This window comes from Parasteatoda tepidariorum, chromosome 6 (assembly GCF_982258835.1).
Source record: "Parasteatoda tepidariorum strain Cologne lab strain chromosome 6, Ptep-v5.0, whole genome shotgun sequence".
NCBI classification, from domain to species: Eukaryota; Metazoa; Arthropoda; class Arachnida; order Araneae; family Theridiidae; genus Parasteatoda; species Parasteatoda tepidariorum.
The window spans coordinates 59,717,317-59,736,201 of NC_141760.1; the positions used below are offsets into that span (position 1 = coordinate 59,717,317).

General features: G+C 27.1%; 2 protein-coding genes across 9 annotated transcripts in view; one reads left to right on the forward strand and one right to left on the reverse strand.

Annotated features, from left to right (window-relative positions):
• Positions 1-1,751: 1,751 nt before the first annotated feature.
• Dsp1 (Dorsal switch protein 1) lies at positions 1,752-7,226 on the forward strand. The gene is made up of 4 exons (XM_016072940.5): positions 1,752-1,912; positions 4,894-5,051; positions 5,136-5,310; positions 6,307-7,226. Exons 1-4 carry the CDS (start codon positions 1,766-1,768, stop codon positions 6,505-6,507), a joined length of 681 nt encoding a protein of 226 aa, XP_015928426.1. The 5' UTR covers positions 1,752-1,765; the 3' UTR covers positions 6,508-7,226.
• A 6,769-nt stretch (positions 7,227-13,995) lies between these two features.
• Positions 13,996-18,885, reverse strand: part of LOC107455387 (gamma-tubulin complex component 4) — a 36,965-nt gene continuing 32,075 nt past the window's right edge. For all 8 annotated transcript variants that reach the window (XM_087165927.1, XM_087165923.1, XM_087165929.1 and 5 more), the window contains one exon: positions 13,996-14,130. In XM_087165927.1, the coding sequence (XP_087022053.1) occupies positions 14,121-14,130 (10 nt within the window). In that variant the 3' untranslated portion in view covers positions 13,996-14,120. The remainder of the gene's footprint in view (positions 14,131-18,885) is intronic.

Genomic DNA, 18,885 nt, shown 5'->3' on the forward strand with positions numbered 1-18,885 from the left:
ACTCTCATCCTACAAACCAAAGAATCAACAAATAATATAAGGTATTGTATCTTGTTTTAAATGGGCCTGAACTTGAGATCGTATTTATCATGAAAAAAATATATTCCCTAAAGTTCTGCCGATCTTCTTTTTTTTATATAATTCTTCCAATCTTGCTTGTTTCCGCTCAGTAATTGGTCGAAATATGCGGAGGGATCCTTGTCAGTTAAAAAGATTCTTCGATACCATTGGATGATTTTGTGCGGCATATATGAAATTATCCAATGGCAACTGCTCCCGACGCTACCTACAGAGAACCTCACTTGGAGCGCTCTTGAAGCGGCGGCGTGAGAAAATCCTATGTAGGAAATCAAGTAGTTCTGTATAACGCTATTCGTACGGGCTAAGCTTGGAAAATTCTATCGTAAGTATTTAAATAGAATCTTAAAAATATATTAAGTGTTCGAAAATTGATTAAAAATTCGTATTTAATTTCTCCATACTGTTAACTTTGATTCTCTAATAATAGTTTTTCTGAAATAATTTTAGTTTAATAATTATTCGATATTTATTGAAGTGAAGCCTCTCCATAGACATAAAGGAGGCTACAGACGCCATACTTTTGTATTGGGGGAATCGTATTTGAAGGTGTTTTTGAAAATCGAATTATAGTGTAAGTAAAGTTAAAATAAATTTTCTAATGAAGGAGAATTGAAGATAAGATCTTAAATAAAAAGTTTTCAATTCAAGTTTTCTTTCGAAATTTCTTTATTTAAGAGATATTGATTTTTCAAAATGGTATCCCAAATGGTTGCTGTGCGGCTTTAGTTATATTCTTCGTAGTAAAAGCTGTGTAGGGTATTCGCTAACGTTATACCTCAATAGCAATGTTAACTCTATGGATAGGATCGGACATAGAGTTGCAATGGTAGCTTCATGTAGTATTGGAAAAATGATTTTTAATTAATTACTTATCTGATTCGTCATCATTGTTGGAGGATAGGTAGCCATTTTATGTTCTCAAAAGCTGAATTCAACGGGGTTTTCACTAATAGAAACATGGTCTGGAGATATAAAAAAATGAATAATACAGCTTACTATAGAATTATATTGGAGTTAATGCGCTTTTGAGAAGTAAGGTAAAAACATAAAATTTTAATATTTTACTTATGTAAGTAAATTAAAAAATAAATTAGAATTTATTTCTACATTTTTATGCTGCATTTTAATTACTTAATCTTATTTCTTGCTTTTGTGATGACGTTTTCTAAGTATGCTGTTGTTACTTAACAAATAAATTAAAGAAATATTTTTTAAACACTTAATAAAATTTACAGCATTAGAGAAATGAAATATTTATTAAGTTTGAAAATTTTTATCTCGAATCTTAACTTGAAATAGATTTAGATTTTTTTTAAAATTAGAAATTCTATATTCAGTTATTAGTTTTGCCTTATTAGTTGAAAATTTATGTATTATTTCCTATATTTAAAATTAACCTTGAATATATTAAATAATAATTATTCAATGTTTTTAAAAGGCCTGTTTTCTAATATTTGATATGGTTTTAATTAGAATTTTTTTTTTGCAATGAATAAGTTATCTATATTTTAAAAATATAAATACACCTGCATGGCTTTTATTGATAAAACTCAACATCATATTAATAAGGTTTTAGGATATGTAAAGTAAAAATTTGTCTTAGAATTTTTTTTTTAAACTTTTTTAATTTGCTGTAATTTTTTTAATTTGCTATGATTTTTTTAAAATAGATATACTGATTATAATGGGCAAGGGAGATAATAAACCTCGTGGTCGGATGTCTGCATATGCATTTTTTGTGCAGACCTGCCGAGAAGAACACAAGAAAAAGCATCCTGATGAGAGTGTAGTTTTCTCAGAATTTTCGAAGAGATGTGCTGACCGCTGGAAGGTAAGATTTAGTTCTTTTGCATGAATTTTGACGATTGATTTTTATATAGATATCTCTTTCAACTTTAAATTTTGTGGTACATACTTATGTTTGAAAATTTTTTTGTTCGCTTCAAAATTTTTAGGTTAAGTATTTCTCTAAATAGGATTTTCTTTTTAAAAATTAAGTATTAATAATGGGACCTGAAATCTATATAGTGTTGAGAATGTGTTATGTAGGATGAACTTACTAAAAATTTCTCATTTAGTTGTTAAACGTTTGTTCAAGTTAGCATTAAAAATTTTCTATGGCATCTTTTTCTTTGATTAAGCTTAAGTTACTGGTTTTTGGGATCAAAAAATTTATATAAAATACTCCATCGTTTAGGTATGCAAAAATCACTTTTTATATTGAACCATATCAATTAAATTGAATTAAACTAAAAACTGAATGCATGTTGGGCTAAACTTTTTGAATTGCGATACTACATAGTGGATATGAAGTTTTATAATAAAGTATTTATTTTGCATGGAAACTCAATTACAATTTACTATTTTGAAATTGAATTGAGAATTAAAAAAAAAAAAACACTAATCAGTAAATCCATGAAAAAAAATTTATTTATAGCCAGTATTAACTAATTTGAATGTAACTGCTATCCAATCTTGTTTTGAATTTTCTATTTTTATTTCCTAACATTTTCTACAAGTTCTGAGATGGTTAGAGTTATAGAAAATGAAATTACAGTAACATTTTAAAATAAAGATATATTCATAGGTATACAGTGCGTAAAATAAAAAGACCAACCTGATAACTTCTGATCAAATGATCGGATCTTCACCTTCTAGGATTTTATCATAATAGCTTGAGGGGGTGACCTCAAATAGGCTGATGATTTAGTGCAGGCAATATTTTTTAAGTTATGCAATTAAACACAAAAATGTACATACTCTGGAAAAAACATAGTTTTTCGACAGATTGGGATTTCTGGCCTTTTAATTTATATAGATTAATCACAATCTGGGAAATATGGTCCCAATAGTTAGGACCCTAGTGTTAATTTTACTTTTGCGTACTTTGCTATATCTCAAACTTTTTAAGCAAATTGAAAAAAATTTGCACATAATTATAAAATTATTTTATCATAAAATAACTCCATGCAAAAAACTTTTAGTAAATATTCATTTTTATTTTATTTAATAATGGTTGAAAAATTTTGAATTGTAAGGCATACTATTTTTTGCATAATTTTAAAGTATGTAATTTTACATGGCAAAATACAAAATTTGTGCAAAATTAAGTTCCAATATAGCAATGAGAAATCAAATTTAATTTTTTGGTGCTTCTAAATTTACATACTAAATGCTCAATAATCAAAATTCAAAATAGCTTATTAATTTTTAAATTTATTTTTTTTAAGAGCATTTGTGAAAAATACACTGATGCTATGTTCATTTTATATCAATATCTTTTACTTATGTACTTACAGCTAAGCAATTCTATTAGATTATTAATAGATTTTTCAGTTTCATCCGATTTCTTCTTTTTTTTATTCCAAAATAGGTTTCTTTCAAACAAGATATTAAGCATGATCTTCAAGAATGCACTCTTATCCCTTGTCTTAAATCTTGGATAAAATATTTTTTGGTCCATTTTCTATATTCTATACCCAAAAAATCTAGTACTTTAAAAATTTTACCATTCAGCAATTGTGTACTTTCATGGTCACATTAATTTCAGTGGTTCACTTAAGAAAAATAATTTTGAAATTTCCATATTTGTACTTAGACCCAGACAGTAATATGCAAGAACTATCTCTAAGAATCAGGAGTCTGTTTAGAAGAAATTTGGGTCCGTTAGTGGACCCTTCAAAAAATGATTTTTCCTTTATTCGGACCCTTCACAATTTTGTTTATCTTCATTATTGTTTTTTTAATTGAATAAGCCCTTCCCAGGACAGAAAACAAGAAAGAGTTTTGTCTTCGGCAGACGCTTCTTCCACTATACGTATGAAATGAATATTCTGCTTTCAGCAGTTAAAGCTAAATACCAAATATTTGCATGTTGCATCTCTAATTTAGAAGCAGCAATTGCTGTTTATTTTTTAAAATTTAATTTTTTTTATTATAATTTTACAGTGCTGAGCATAATTTCGTATTTCTTTTCAATTTAAAAACTCCTTGAAATTTTTTTTGCAATAACTGGACCCTATTTGCATAAATTCATAGAAGCAGGGCCCTGGTTGAAAGAATGTGACTTAACGTGTATTTTATATTCACATAGTACGAGTAATTTTTTCACAATTTTACAAAAAACGGACCTGTCACAAAATGTCTGGACAGACCTCTGTGAATAGACTAAGACTATGAATTCCAGAAAACATATTTTTTATTTTCTGTTCTTTATTTGTTGAATTTGTCAGCTAGTTTACTATTCATTCCTTTTTAAGACTAATTAGCTTTGCTTGTATTCTAAAGAATACTGAAAGCAAACAATTTTTCCCTTTTCAAAAAAGTTTTGAAGATTTTTGCGTTATTATCGGCACCAAGTGATTTTGGTGACTTGAGCAGTAGTCGGTAGGAAACTTTAACAAAATATCCCAGAAAAGAGCAAACTCGGGCCTTATAGACACTCGGAAAATCTTAAGATTAAATTATAAGTTTAAAATTCTTTTGGTACTTTGACGATTGTGGTTGGCAAAAACTGATGCCAACATGGAAATATCTCGAATATTCTTTTCTGTTGATTAATCCAATTTTATTCAAATTAATTGCTAATCTAGTTCAAAACTTTTTTGTTAGACTTTCTATAACATACAAGAATAGTGCTTTATAAAATATCATTGAGTAAAAAATATTACTTGCTTTGCTTTATTGATAATTGTGACACAGCTCTACCCAAAGAATAAATACTGTCTTGTAATATAATAAATAATTTAAAATTCAATCTTCAATCAGTATTCTTAAAAAGTATAACCGTTAAATATTGTATTTATTTTTTAGACCATGAATGATAAAGAAAAAACCAGGTTTCAACAGATGGCAGAAAAAGATAAGAAGCGATATGAATCTGAAATGGCAAACTACAAACCTTCAAAGAATGAAAAGGGTGGTAAGAAAAGGAAGCGCACAAAGGACCCAAATGCCCCCAAGCGATCCTTGTAAGTTCATAGTGTTTATTTTGGTAGAGAATATCTAGGTTATTTTAAAGATTTCCTTTTGCATAAGTATTTTTACTCTTACAGGTCTGCTTTCTTCTGGTTTTCAAATGATGAACGTCCTAAAGTGAAAGAGTCTATGCCAGATTCAACAGTTGGAGATATTGCTAAGGAGCTTGGTCGACGATGGAATGAAGTTTCTCAAGAAACCAGAGCTAAATATGAAGCTTTAGCTGCTAAGGATAAAGCCAGATACATGAAAGTAAGTAAAATTTTTATGTCGATACTCGATTACTTGAGAATGAGATTTTCCATTTTCATGCTTTACATTTCTTTTCCTCAAAATTTTACCGTTTTTGTAAGGTAACCATGCTGTCAAAAAATTTGATAGAAATGCTTACTGATTTGATCATGCATTAGTAATTGATATAATTTTTTTTAATGCATTTCTCATTTTCCCCCCTCTCATTTGAAAAATGTAAGTACCAGAGAATTATATTTATTGCAATATAGTAGGGAACCAATTATCCGGAACGATCGGGACCATCGCTTTTCCGGATAACTGATTTTTCCGGTTTTCTGAATCGCTACGAAAAGAGTTTTTTTTTTTTCCATTGTTAAACCCAACTAAAAAAAGTTGGAAATAATCTTTAAAAAAAGAAAAAACGATGAAGTAATACACTAATGATTATTTCCAAACTGATGGTAGGGTAAAAATCTTTCAAAAAAGAAAGAAAAATCCTAAAATCTTATGAGGAAAAAAAAAATTTTTTTTTTAAATAAATGGTGGGAAAATTCATCGAATTTCATTCCGGTTTTTTGATTTCCGGATAACGGGTTCTGCACTGTATAATCTAAGTTTTAATTGTTTTTTAAGATAAGATGCATTTCTCAAGTTCATGTGCTTTACTTTTTTAAATCATACTTGCCATAAGTTAATGTATCCTATCTTATTAATATATAAATAAAATTTAGGGCAATTGTACTTTGCCATTGTTAAAAACATTAATTAGGCTTGATAAGTTTTGTTTAACGATGCATTAATTACAATAACTTTATGATTAATAGATTATGTAATGTTGAAAATGATCTTCTTTAGAGTTGACATGAGTCATTAGTAGGGTATGGTTAGTTAGGTATTTGATTAGATATAATTTTATTTATTAACATCAATATATATTTAAAAACATGTTATTTTTGGAAAACAAAATTATATTTAAGTATCTTTTTTATGTTAAATTATTATTTTGTATTGCAGGAAGTAACCGCATACAAAAACACTGGCGTAAGTGCAGGTGGTGGCGGCGGCGGTGGAAAGAAGGCCAAGAAGGCACCTGCTAAGGGTAAAAAGAAGGCAGAGTCTGATGATGAATCTGGTGAGGAAGAGGAGGAGGAAGAAGAACCAGAAGAAGCTGAAGGAGAAGATGACGAAGAGGAGGAAGATGAAGATGATGAATGATCAATATATACCTCACCCATCATTTAGACAGCAATTCAGATCTGTCTTAGTAAACTTGTTAATAGCATTTTCAATGTAGGGGTTTATGGAATAGGTGTGTTATTTGTGCATCATTGTCTCGGCTCAGAAAAGCAACTACATGCTTGCTGTTGACATCATTCCTTTGGCATTAAAATTTATTGAAAAAAAAAGAAAAAAAATCTTTATCAGCTTGAATGTAGGTTTGCTCTTCTGACATTCAACGGTCATCCTCATTATTCATATTTCTTTTCATTTTGATGTACTTATGTAATAACTTCATCTACCAAACTGGCTAAACACAATTTTCAGGGTTTATCTCTTCACTAATTCATCCACTTTGCCATCTGCTTACGTGGTTGCATCTGTACATATTTTCCATTTTAAATTCTTTTGTTTCGTTTAAAAAAAAGATGCAGAAACATTTTTCTATTGTATACTTCAAGCTGGTTGAATAAATCTACCTCTATAGTTAATTCCAAATTTTTAATTTATTAAAATCCCTTTACTTCTTTAAATTGGAGAATTAAAAAAAATTGTATTTATTGTCTGAATTTTTGAATTGACTCTGAAAGTTGTTTGATTGAATTAGCAAATCCCTACATTATTTTTTCAGACTGTACATTTTTAAATATTGTTTAGTGAAGTACATCATTTTAATGTGTTAACAATTTGTATTACAATAAAACATGGTTTTGTCACTCTTGTTCTTTTTCCTTATCTTCTAATATTTTTCCATAATTTATAGCAAAATAATTTAGCTAACTGTCAGAGTTCCAAGAAGCTTAAGCATAGATTATTTAGGTTTCTCATACATCAGAGTTAGTAAAAAAAAAAAATTTGTTTAGCATACAGTGACTAATACATATGGTAGATGTAAAAGAATTAAATCTGCTTTTCAAAGTTATGTTAAAAATTTGCATCCCAAAGAACATTTTGATAGGATTTGCAGTTGAGGCATTGGAACCAAGTGCTACGATGCTTGAAAATTATTTGCAAATGTTAACAATTTTTTCTGAGCTATGAAAGGCGTATATGTAGAAACCATTGTAAGGCAACTCTACTGATCCCAATATTATAATAATAAAAAGAATTTTATGACTGAATTTTGTAAATCTAAGGAAAGGAATGTACTGAGTAGCTGAATCTAAAAAAATTAAAACTTTAATTTTTTAAAAATTTAAAGCAAATTTTATTAATAATAAATTATAGGTTTTTCCTTCAACTCTCTTATAAGTTCAACAAATATTTAGCAGTATCTAATATTATAATGAAACATTTTAAATTTAATGCATTAAAAGTATCCATTTTTTAAAATCTTGAAAGTAAAATTTTTGATTACAAGATTTGTTACTGCATTTATTAAAAATTATGAGTATAACTCCTGAATTCATCAACATAATTTGATAAAGTAAGATTATTTATTTTTTCATAAAATTACTGAATCTCTAAAATAGTTTGAAACAGTGAATCCTGTGGCTGAAAGAATTAGACTTTGCCTAAATTACAAGCATAATTAAAATAAAAAATTTTAGATTAAAAATTCAAATCTTTCTTCAGACTATTTGAAAAGTCTTAATTCATGGAAAAAGGACAGCCTGGAATGTACTAAATCATGACTGGGAAATAACCAGTCTTAAAATGTGGATAACAGTAATTGGTTATTGAGATTAGATTTAAATAATTCTAACATCTATTAAAATTATTTGATAAAATTCTACCTTTTTAGTGAAACTTTTCATGTTGCTACTGTTAGTCAGAAATTCTAGAGTTTAAAACATTCAAGTGATTGTATTTGTTCTATTTCGAGATTTTAAAAAAGAGTAATTCTGTAGAATTCATGATGTAATAAGAGGCTACTGCATAGGTTTTATTCAGTCAGAATTACTAAATTCAAAGAAAAATATTTCGGTTAAAAGGAAAAAAAATATAGAGAAATACAGAGATTTAAATCTAATGATGTTTCAAAGTTATGCTAAACTGGAACTGTTTCAAGAATTTAAATAATGAAAGGAGACAACTGATACTCCTTTAAACAAGTTTAATAAAAAAGAAAAGCGTCTAAATTTTGAGTAAAACTTTAAAAAAAAATCTGAAATATTTGGTTAAAAAGATAACTTTATATAAATAAACAAAGCTCTGAGATATTACATATTTTAAAGTTATGCATACAATTTAAGTAAACAACAATTTACAAAATTTGAAAGCTTAGATTTTGAAAAATACATGTTGAATATAAAATCATTTAGAATATATAAGATTTAAATAAAGATTTGCCACAAATAAAATAAAAATTTTTTTTCTTCAATTCCTAGAGAGCTAGATTTTCCTTACTAACGGTTTTCCTGGTTTGAAAACATCCAACGATAATGATCATTTCTGTCAACCAATATGCTAGAAGATAATCTGACAAATAACACTACAATACATATTTTATAAAAAATAATGAGTTTTATAATTGTTTTAAACCACTGGCGTCGGAACCATAGGGGTCCGGACCCCCCCAATAATTGGGAAGCCAGGATTCATTATTTTGAGAAAATGTTTCCATAACTTTTAATTTCTCTCTCTCTTATTTTTACAAAGCGCAACTTATTATATTATATAATTAAAAGAAAATTAGTAAAAAATAAAATACACACAGAAAAATGCTCTGTCTGAAAAAATAAAACTGGTGTTTAGAGAACTACAAGAAATGTCACAGCCACCCTTTCCTTCAATAAGCAATAAAGCACTCTTCCCACCATTCCTTTCTTCTCACTGTTAATTGATAAAGACGATTCTCCCTCAACATAACACATAGTCATTTGATACCCAAAAATAGCCGCCTTAGTTTAGGATACGGGAAAATGGTTAGCATTTCTAACTTATCTTTATCGTATTTATGGCCCAGGGCTCTTTTGTCCTCTTTTTTAAAATGTCAAATATCAACAGACCCCTACCTATTCATAAATTGTCCCAAACAGGCAATTATCTAGAATTTCTAGGGGGGATTTCAGTGGGGGGAGATTCTCGTAGACATCTTCTATTTTTTTGGGTTTTTTTTTTTTTTTTTTTTTGGTGGTTTTGTTAAGAAAATTTCTCTGAAATAGAATCATTCTCAATCTTCTCTTACGTATAAGCGCTCACAGTGTTATTCCATCATTATTTAAACTAGACATTTCCAGTCAGTTCGAAATTTTGATAAATATAAGTAGTAATTCTGTTTACTTTTATATTTTGTTTCATTAATTGCTTTAACTTAAATTATTAGTTGTTATTTTTTTAAATAAAGTTTATTTAAAGTTTTTGTAATAATGTTTATCGTTGGATAATAAGAAGTCATTAAATAAATTCTGGGGAGGTAAGCAAATGTTTGTATTAAATCACTTACTAATACATTTATTATTATATGTTTGCAAGAATTGTTTTATAGTTTGTATATTAAATTTATTCATACAGTACATCATTTCATGGTTTTACTGTTCATTGCGCATGAATTTATTTTGAACGCACTGAGCTACTTTTTATTTATATTTGTAAAATCAATGTAACTTTTTAATTTTTAAAAATATAAATAATTATCAATTATATATATTAATTTTCAAATATAAATAATTATCACTAACTTGCATTTTAATTAATTAAAACAATGAAGAATTACTTTAAATGCAAAAGTTTCCTAAAAAAATTCATATAATTTTATTACGGTAAAAAAAACTAATAAAAATATTTTTTTTAAGAATGGGACAAATTGTTAAACTCAATTTATTGTATGAGTGCTTAATGATTACTTCATGTAAATTTATTTATTTTGTTTTTATCAAAATAATATGGGATTTTTAAAGTAATTATTTTGTGATAATAAGCATTTTCATAATTTGGTATTTTCAACAAATATTTTTTCTGAATTAAAAGTAATAATTTTTAAACTTTTAATACTGAAACTATAAATACTGCCGATAGAGGAAGGAAAATAAGATTTCTATGTGTTGTCTTTTTTATTTTTTCGTGTACATTTATATGAAGTTTTTATGCTTACCAAAATAAATCATGCGATCCAAGAAAACCAAAAATATCTCATCTTATCTGTTTCTTTGCTTGAAAATAATAAGAAGATAAATACATTAAATAAAATGTGCATAAAAATTATTCCCATCACAATTATTATAATTTATCATTTCTTCAAAATATGAATACTATAGTTCTGTCAATTAACTGAATAAAATTTTATTTTCCTTTTTAAAGACAATTTCGATTTTTAAAACGTTTTGAACCGGAACAAGATGAGAAAATGGCTAAACTTAAAACTGCTTTAATATTTTTGAATTTCTCAAATATTTTTTTTTTTTTTTTCTTCTTCTTTTTTTTTCTTTTGCAATTTAGTTTTATAGATATATTTATTTTAATCTTGATAATCTCTACCGAAACCAATATTAAAGATAGTTTCTCCAGTATTATTATTAATGTTGTATGTTTCATCTCAGAAATCCAGATCAATTAAAATTCATAGTAAAAAAAATTTTTTTTTTCGTTTAGCAAAACGTATTATGACTTTTTCCTTACATTTTTTTTTTAAAAAATTCCACTACAATTTGAAATGTTAAAATATGCCCCAAAAAATTTATCTCATTCATGATTGTTTAATCACGTAGGATTACATGACATAATATTATGCATTTATAAATTTCATGTCATTCTCAGCACAAACTTTAACAGACAAAATGTTCTTTTCAAAATAAAACTATATTTTTAAAACACTGTGCATATTGAATTTAAGTAATTTTACTTTTACCTCAATGTATTATTTAAAGAAATTATGCTTATTTTTCAATTGAGACTTTTGAAAAAGGGACATACGTGACACATAAAAATGATATGTGATACATGATTACTTCATATATTTTTAATACTTTATATGTTTTAATTTTTACATATTTTTAATTTTTTAATATATAGTATTGTAATAAATAATGTATCAATCTACAGCCTCTCAGGGGCTAAATCTTTTAATTAGTTAAAAATATCAAAAAAATTTAAAGTATTATCAATTTGTAAAGTTTTAGTCGTTTCTATGATACAATTCATTTTTTAATCATAGAATAAATTTGCAGTATTTCATACATTATATAGCAATCAAACACAGAATACAAAAATATGAAAGGTTCAAAAGTTAAAAATAAAATTGATGAAATTTTGCTTTTAAATAATGCTTTTTTATAAAAAAATGTATTAGAAAAAGAAGAAATAATCCTTTAATAAAAAATTGGAAAGTAAAAATAAAAATTATTTATTTGTCAAAATGTTGTTATCATGCACTATTCTGCAGTTTCTGCCTACAGAGCAAAAATTTAACTTACTGAACTCAGTTTTTTTTATTTTTAGTATGTTACTATAATTGAAATAAATAGTATTTTTATTAAAAAAATATTTAGCTATTTTAGACTAACAAGCCTAGCTCTCAAGGCAGTTTTTGAGGACAAATATATTTCCCCGCCTGAAGTAAATTACAAACTTACGACTCACCACAACTCAATTTTTAATTGATATTAATGTAATAATTGTATTTACTGCTTATTCTACTGATTCCCATTTTGAATCACACCTTCACATTGCACAGTTGCATGAGCATCATCCGGAAAAAATAACTCCCCAGTTTAAAATTTTTATTAATTTACAAGCCGAATACCAGTTCAGCGCATGGGGTAGAAAATAGGAAAGTAAATAATTAATAAATCGATGTTAATCAACATGCACAAGCATGTACCAAAGCAATTAATAAAGTTGAAATAATTAAAAAAAATTATTTATTATTATTTCTTGCTCTTTCCAAGAAATTTCTGTTAGATCAATGTGCTAACCTAATATTTGAACAAAATTCAATTTTTGTATAATTTTAATTTTTGCATAATTATAATTTGAATAAAAATTTAAAGACCAGTGAAAAAAAATTTAAAAATAAAAGGGATTTAAATATTATTTTATAATTCATTTTAAAATTGTTAAGAGGTAACGCAACAAAGAGGATTTCTAATTTTGTAATTATCTGAAAAAAGTGGTATGGCACAAAATTAGGGTTTCAATTGAAGTCAACATAAAAAAAATAATATTTAAAAAATATAAAAATTGAGAAGCCTGTGTAAGAGTCTTTTTTTTTTCGAATTACTTCAACTATTCTAGTTTTCATAGAAGAAACTAGTTTTTAACAAAGTTAGGTATATGTTTTATATTATTGTAATCTCCTCTTTTATCACACGAGGACATAGTTTCTTCTTTCCGCATCCTTTTTTACCATTATTGTCTTTCAATTTTAAGAACTTACTGACTAGTCTTTGATCTTGAACTACCTATCATTATCATCGCAATAGCATGAATATTTATTGAAGAAAAAGCTTCTATCGGTTCTTTTCATGATCAGTTAATCTCTTTACCTTTGCCACCAAAACTTCTAAAAAACGCAATAAAAAATACATAGCAAGAATTCATGGCAAATTTGCAAATAGAAATGTTTTTCAATCGTCGTAGTAGCCATAGTATTTTTAATTATATTTATTTCTAAAAATTACTGGTAGCCTTTAAGTTTTTACTCAGGCTAAAATACTAATTTTGATCTTAACAATTTTTTCTACATAATTTTACATAATTGCAAATCTTGTTTGTAGCATTATTTCTTAATAATATACTTTAAGAATTAAATAAAAGGGATTTAAATTGTATTTTTCGATTTCTCAAACGTTTGCTCTAGTCTGAAAATTTTTACTCAGACAGTACTTTATGTTGTATTTCATTATAGATTGTTTGATTTGTAATTTTATGCGCATTTAATAGTATTTTTTCACAGAATTGTGCACATGATGCTCCGTAAAGACAACTCCTTCGATAAATTTCTAGAATTCTTGTCACAAATGAAGTAAAAAAAAAAAAAGGATAACAAATCGATATTTCAGGGGGGGGGGGGGGAAAGAAAATCAAAACATGAACAAAAATTTATGTTTAGTTGCCGAAAAAACATAGAGGAATTGAAAGACACTTATTTGAAACACTTCAAACTTATTTCGGCAATCAAACTGGTTTGAAAGTTTCAATTCCGTTTATCTTAATAGTGATTCTTACGACTTTCTTATCGTTTTTTCCCGCTTTTAAATGGTAGTTTGCCATTCCAAATTTGTATAGTTTTTTAAACTTAATTCTTAAAGATGATTCTAAAATTATATATGAGGAAGTAGATTACGGACCACTCTGCATCATAGAATCGAGATGTTTCTTGATTCTATGATGCAGAGTTTATTCATTCATTAGAGTTGTATTCTTATTATATATATATATATATAATAAGGGGTGATATTTTTCTTTTTTTCTCAAGAAGCGTTAAAATAACAGTCTTAAGTATGGTCCCCCCAATAAATTTTATCTGACGACGCCAATGTTTTAAACAAATTCAAAAATTTCCCTATTCAACATTGCCTTAACAAAATTTAATGAAAGATAAACATTCTATAAAACACTTTAATGCATAACAAGATAGTACAAGCAGATATTTTACAATAAATGAACAATATATTACAAATGAGGAAATGAAAACAACATATTAGAACTGATGTTTAAAGCACATTTTTTCACTTGATCCTGAAAAGGAAGAAAAAAAATTATATTAAATAATATGCATACTACCTATGTGAAAAGGCAAGTAAAAATTACAAAAATAAGTTAGGAAGAAAAAGAAATGTAAACAATTTAAAAAACACCAACAATATTAAATCATGATGTTTGATGAATTAAAACAATTCAATGTATTGAAACTACAATAATTTATGATAGAAAGGATTTTTTTAAAATCAGGATTGATAAATATTGTTTTTGTATTTTCCCATCAAATAATTTCTTTTTTAAACACGGTTTTGTTATAATAAACTTTTATCAACTAATTATTTTTTTATAAGTCTTCTGAAATTATCTGTCTGAATTAATAAAACAAAGAGTTTGCGTGCTCGTGTACCTCTGTCTTATATGTGCTGAACTGTTAGTGCTATGATCTTGAAATTTGGACACCACGAATAAAGGGAAATTTTAGCCAATAATCATATTAATTAAAAATTTTTACTTAGTTCTTTCTAGAGGAATTTTTGAAAGATGAAATTTTTTATACATTTAATACTAGGCATTGTTATAACTTTTTTTCTTCGATTATTTAAAAGACAACATAGGGATGTTTGCTAGTCCATAACTCTAATTAAAAAAAAAGAGTTTTTTGGAAAGCTTTTCAAGATCTAATTATTTTTTATTTGTTATGTCATGTAAGCTCAATGATCAGTGCCAGACTTAGCCTAATTGGGGCCTGGGGCAAAAACTTCTTTGGTGCCCCCTGTCTGCTTCAGTAATGAAGAACTGAACTTTATGGAGGTATTTAAAATTTTCACCTCATTATAGATAAGAAGAAAATTGTCTGGAACTGAAAATAGCCATAAAATCCCCCACCTCTCCAATGGTCAGAGGAAATATCGTTCTATCCATTTGATTGATTTTCAGACAATACTATGTCCACTATGCCAATACAGTTCTTTGATTATTAATGCAGTCATCTAGCTGCTAAAATTTCATATCCTTGCTGACATTAGAGATGAGTTCAGCTAAATTTTTGCAATTACGATGACTTAATTAAGCCAATCAGAAGCCTGTATTTTTTAAAACATCGCAGTTTGCGATATGTAAAAATACAGGCTTTTGATTAGCCATATTTATCTATCGTAATTGTGAAAATTTAGCTGCATTCCGCCCTAGAAAGCCACGGATTTACGAAATATAGATTGTGATCATATGATAGATTAATGAAGAAGCTAACATAAAACTGATGGATTTTACATTGTACAGTCGGCAAAAAAAAAAAGATATCACCCTGAATAACTTTCGTTCGAATGATCGGATTTTCACGAACTAAGTGTTAATCTTAATGGTTCCTGGGGGTGACCTCAAATATGCTAATTAATTAGTGCTAACTATTAATTAAGTTACGAAATCAGACACAAAAACGTACTTTCTCTGAATAAACATATATTTTTTCTTACATATTTGGATTCTTAACCTTCAAAATATAGGGGGTAGCCGCAATCTGGGAAATATGGTCCCCATAGTTTGGTCAGGAGAGCGATCCAAAGTTCGTACCCCTTAATGTTAATTTCACTTTTTACGTTTTTAGTCATATTTTAAAAACTAATAAAGCAATTCGAAGAAAATTTCACCCAGTCATAAAACTCATTTACCCAAAGATAATTTCATGAAAAAAATAATTTTTAATAATTGTTAATTATTTTTTATTATTTAATTAAATTAAGGATGAAAAATTTTTGAATTATAATGTAGGAATTTTTTTATACCATATTAATCTACATATTTTTCAATTGAAAAATCTAAAGTTTCAACTGTTTTTATTTATTAGAAGCTGAGAAAAATAAAAATTAATTATTTTTAAAAAAATAATTAGCGACAATGAAGAAATGATTAAATGGAGCGATTAATATTAAAATGTGATAAACTTGCGAGGAACATGACTTCGCGCGCTTAGCATAAAATTTCATTCATATTTTTTTCGCTAATAATCGTTTGCTTATCTTTTCATTTTTATTTTTTAAGCTATAAAATACGATGTTTCTTCTTTAGTCGTCTAAAATTCTATTTGCAATTTAGTAAAGAAATTTGAATAAAACATTTTATTGAATAAAATACATTTTATTCAGAGAATGTGGAGTTTTATAAAAGCATGCTTCTGATAGAATATGATTATACAACAGATTGTGCTTCTTTAATGTGATTATTTTTTTTTCTCAATAACTGATAAAATTTCAATAATATACATACGAATGAATAAATTTGGAATAAAATATTCATCAATTTCTTGAATATATATTTTATAAATATTAATAAAAATACGCAGTCAACATTTTTAAGCATCTCTCACAACATCGCAAATTTCTCAAAATCTTATAGGGTAAACTAACCAGTGAAGGAATACTTAAGCTTAGCTTGTCTTTAAAAAAAAATCATAAAAATTTCAAAATTTGTAATTTTAGCTAAATGACGTATTTGTTATTAAATGCATGTCGACATATTTGTTATTAAATGCAAATTATGTAAAAAAAATTTAGATAACTTACATAATATTGTTTTAAGCTTTTGGTGGTTTAAATAATAAGTAGTAAGATAACCAAGTGAAGGAACAGTTTTTAAATTGAATAAACACTAAATTTTCCAGTGAATGAACACTTAATTTTGAGAATGTTTGATGCTCGTTAGGAATCCTTAGGCCACACAGATATCTGTCGCCCTGTAGATGCCTGAATTGACTGATTTTAACACAGGCGGGCATTAGGAAAAAAAAATCTTTTAAGTTTTCGTGCCCCCATTTCAGTATCTTAAGGGCCTTACGAGCTCTGTTTAAAAAGAGAGTATCATATCAGATATATATATATATATCTGATATATATATAACAAAAATAATCATAGTAGCAGTATTTGGTGGTAAATGTAGCTTATCGTAATTGAAGAATATGCTGTGCGACATTTTATGGTGAATTTGCGAACGTAAGTTTCAGAATGTATCGAAACATGTGGATGCTATTTGCTAATCATCTTTATCCAAAGAAAACCATGTAACGTAAATATCTAGCAAAATGAAGCAATTTTTTAAGCAATGAATCGTACAATATGCAACATAATATTATTTCAATATCTTATTCTTAAACATAACATATTTCAATGTTTTTAAAATGCCACTAAACATTCAGCAATTCTTTGAGTTATAGAAAAAAGAAATCGTAAATTACAGAAAACCTTGTGAAAGAATTACTATACAATCTACATTTTATTTTTCATGCACTTTTTTTTTCTTCAAACTTTCATGCCTAGAAGACTCGATTAAAGCTGTAAAAATCATTATCCCTAGAATTTTGTATATAGCTATTATAAGTTATGTTAATTTGATTTTAGTATGAAATCCTCGAATAAACATAGCAAAAATAGCATAATCTAAATAATATCAGATAAAAAGCTCATGTATTTAAATTCTGAAAACTTATAAATCGATTCAAATTTTCTTTTCGAAAGAGATTAAAATAATTTTTTATTTTATTTATTTATTTATTTTTTTTGCTTTTTGGACATAAATGAACTTAAAAATTGTCTATTGCCTAGAAACTTCGAGGTGTTTTCTATTAACTATTAATTAAACCTCTCAGAGCAATCACAAAACATTATTTCAATTTTTTTACAGTCAGAAATTGGTTGCCTAGCAACCTATAAAATTAAGCGTTTCTCTTTTGAATCAGTCAAGGGTTATCTTAAAATATTTATTTGCGCAGGCGACTTTTTTTGGCGGTTTTCTGGACTATCGCCAAATATATAAACCTTTATTGCAACCCAATTTACGACCCAATTGTTTTAAAATTTTGTCTACCCCCCCTAATTCAAGTGTCTAGATTCCAAATATGTAAAAAAAAATATATGTTTATTCAGAGAAAGTACGTTTTTGTGTCTGATTTCGTAACTTAATTAATAGTTAGCACTAATTAATTAGCATATTTGAGGTCACCCCCAGGAACCATTAAGATTGACACTTAGTTCGTGAAAATCGGATCATTAGAACGAAAGTTATTCAGGGTGATATCTTTTTTTTTTTGCGGACTGTACTTCTATTTTGTTTAAAAAAGTTCATTAAAGAAGGAAATTTAAAACAAACTTTCTATTTCATTTGGGGTCCCCCTCTAATGTGGGGAGGGCAACTGCCCTGTATACCCCAGACCTACTCAGGCTCTGTCCATGATTAATGTGAATAGCATGTGAGGATTGTCACTGAATTAATATTTCTAAAACCACATGTTTATTTTGGTTAGAGTCATGCTTTTAAAATGTGTTTTTATAATACTAAATGCTAATTATTTAATTTTGATAACAGATACTACTGGCGTTATGTTAATTTGTGCTGTTTTATTAGGTACCAAACATTCTAATATATATTTAAGTACTTACAATAGGTACTGTAGTAATAGTGTTTTACTACCCCAGAGTAGGGATATGTACCAGAAAAAAGTGCTTGATTGTGGTAAATTTCGGCTCTCATCAGTTGGCTTTGAGCAACAAGATCATTACAAATGATACTGAATATAGTTAATTGTTATTTTGATGAGATGAACTTCTAAAGATGTGTTTTGCTTGATCTACTAATGTAAAAGCCTTCAGAAAAGGTAACTAATAAAAAAACGGAAATTATTTATGCTTTATTAATTGCATGGATAAGCCTTTTAGTTTTGTGCTTGATTTTGTAATGTTGATTAATACTGATTAACATATACTGATTAATTTACATTTTTCACCCCATACAAAGAACAGTTA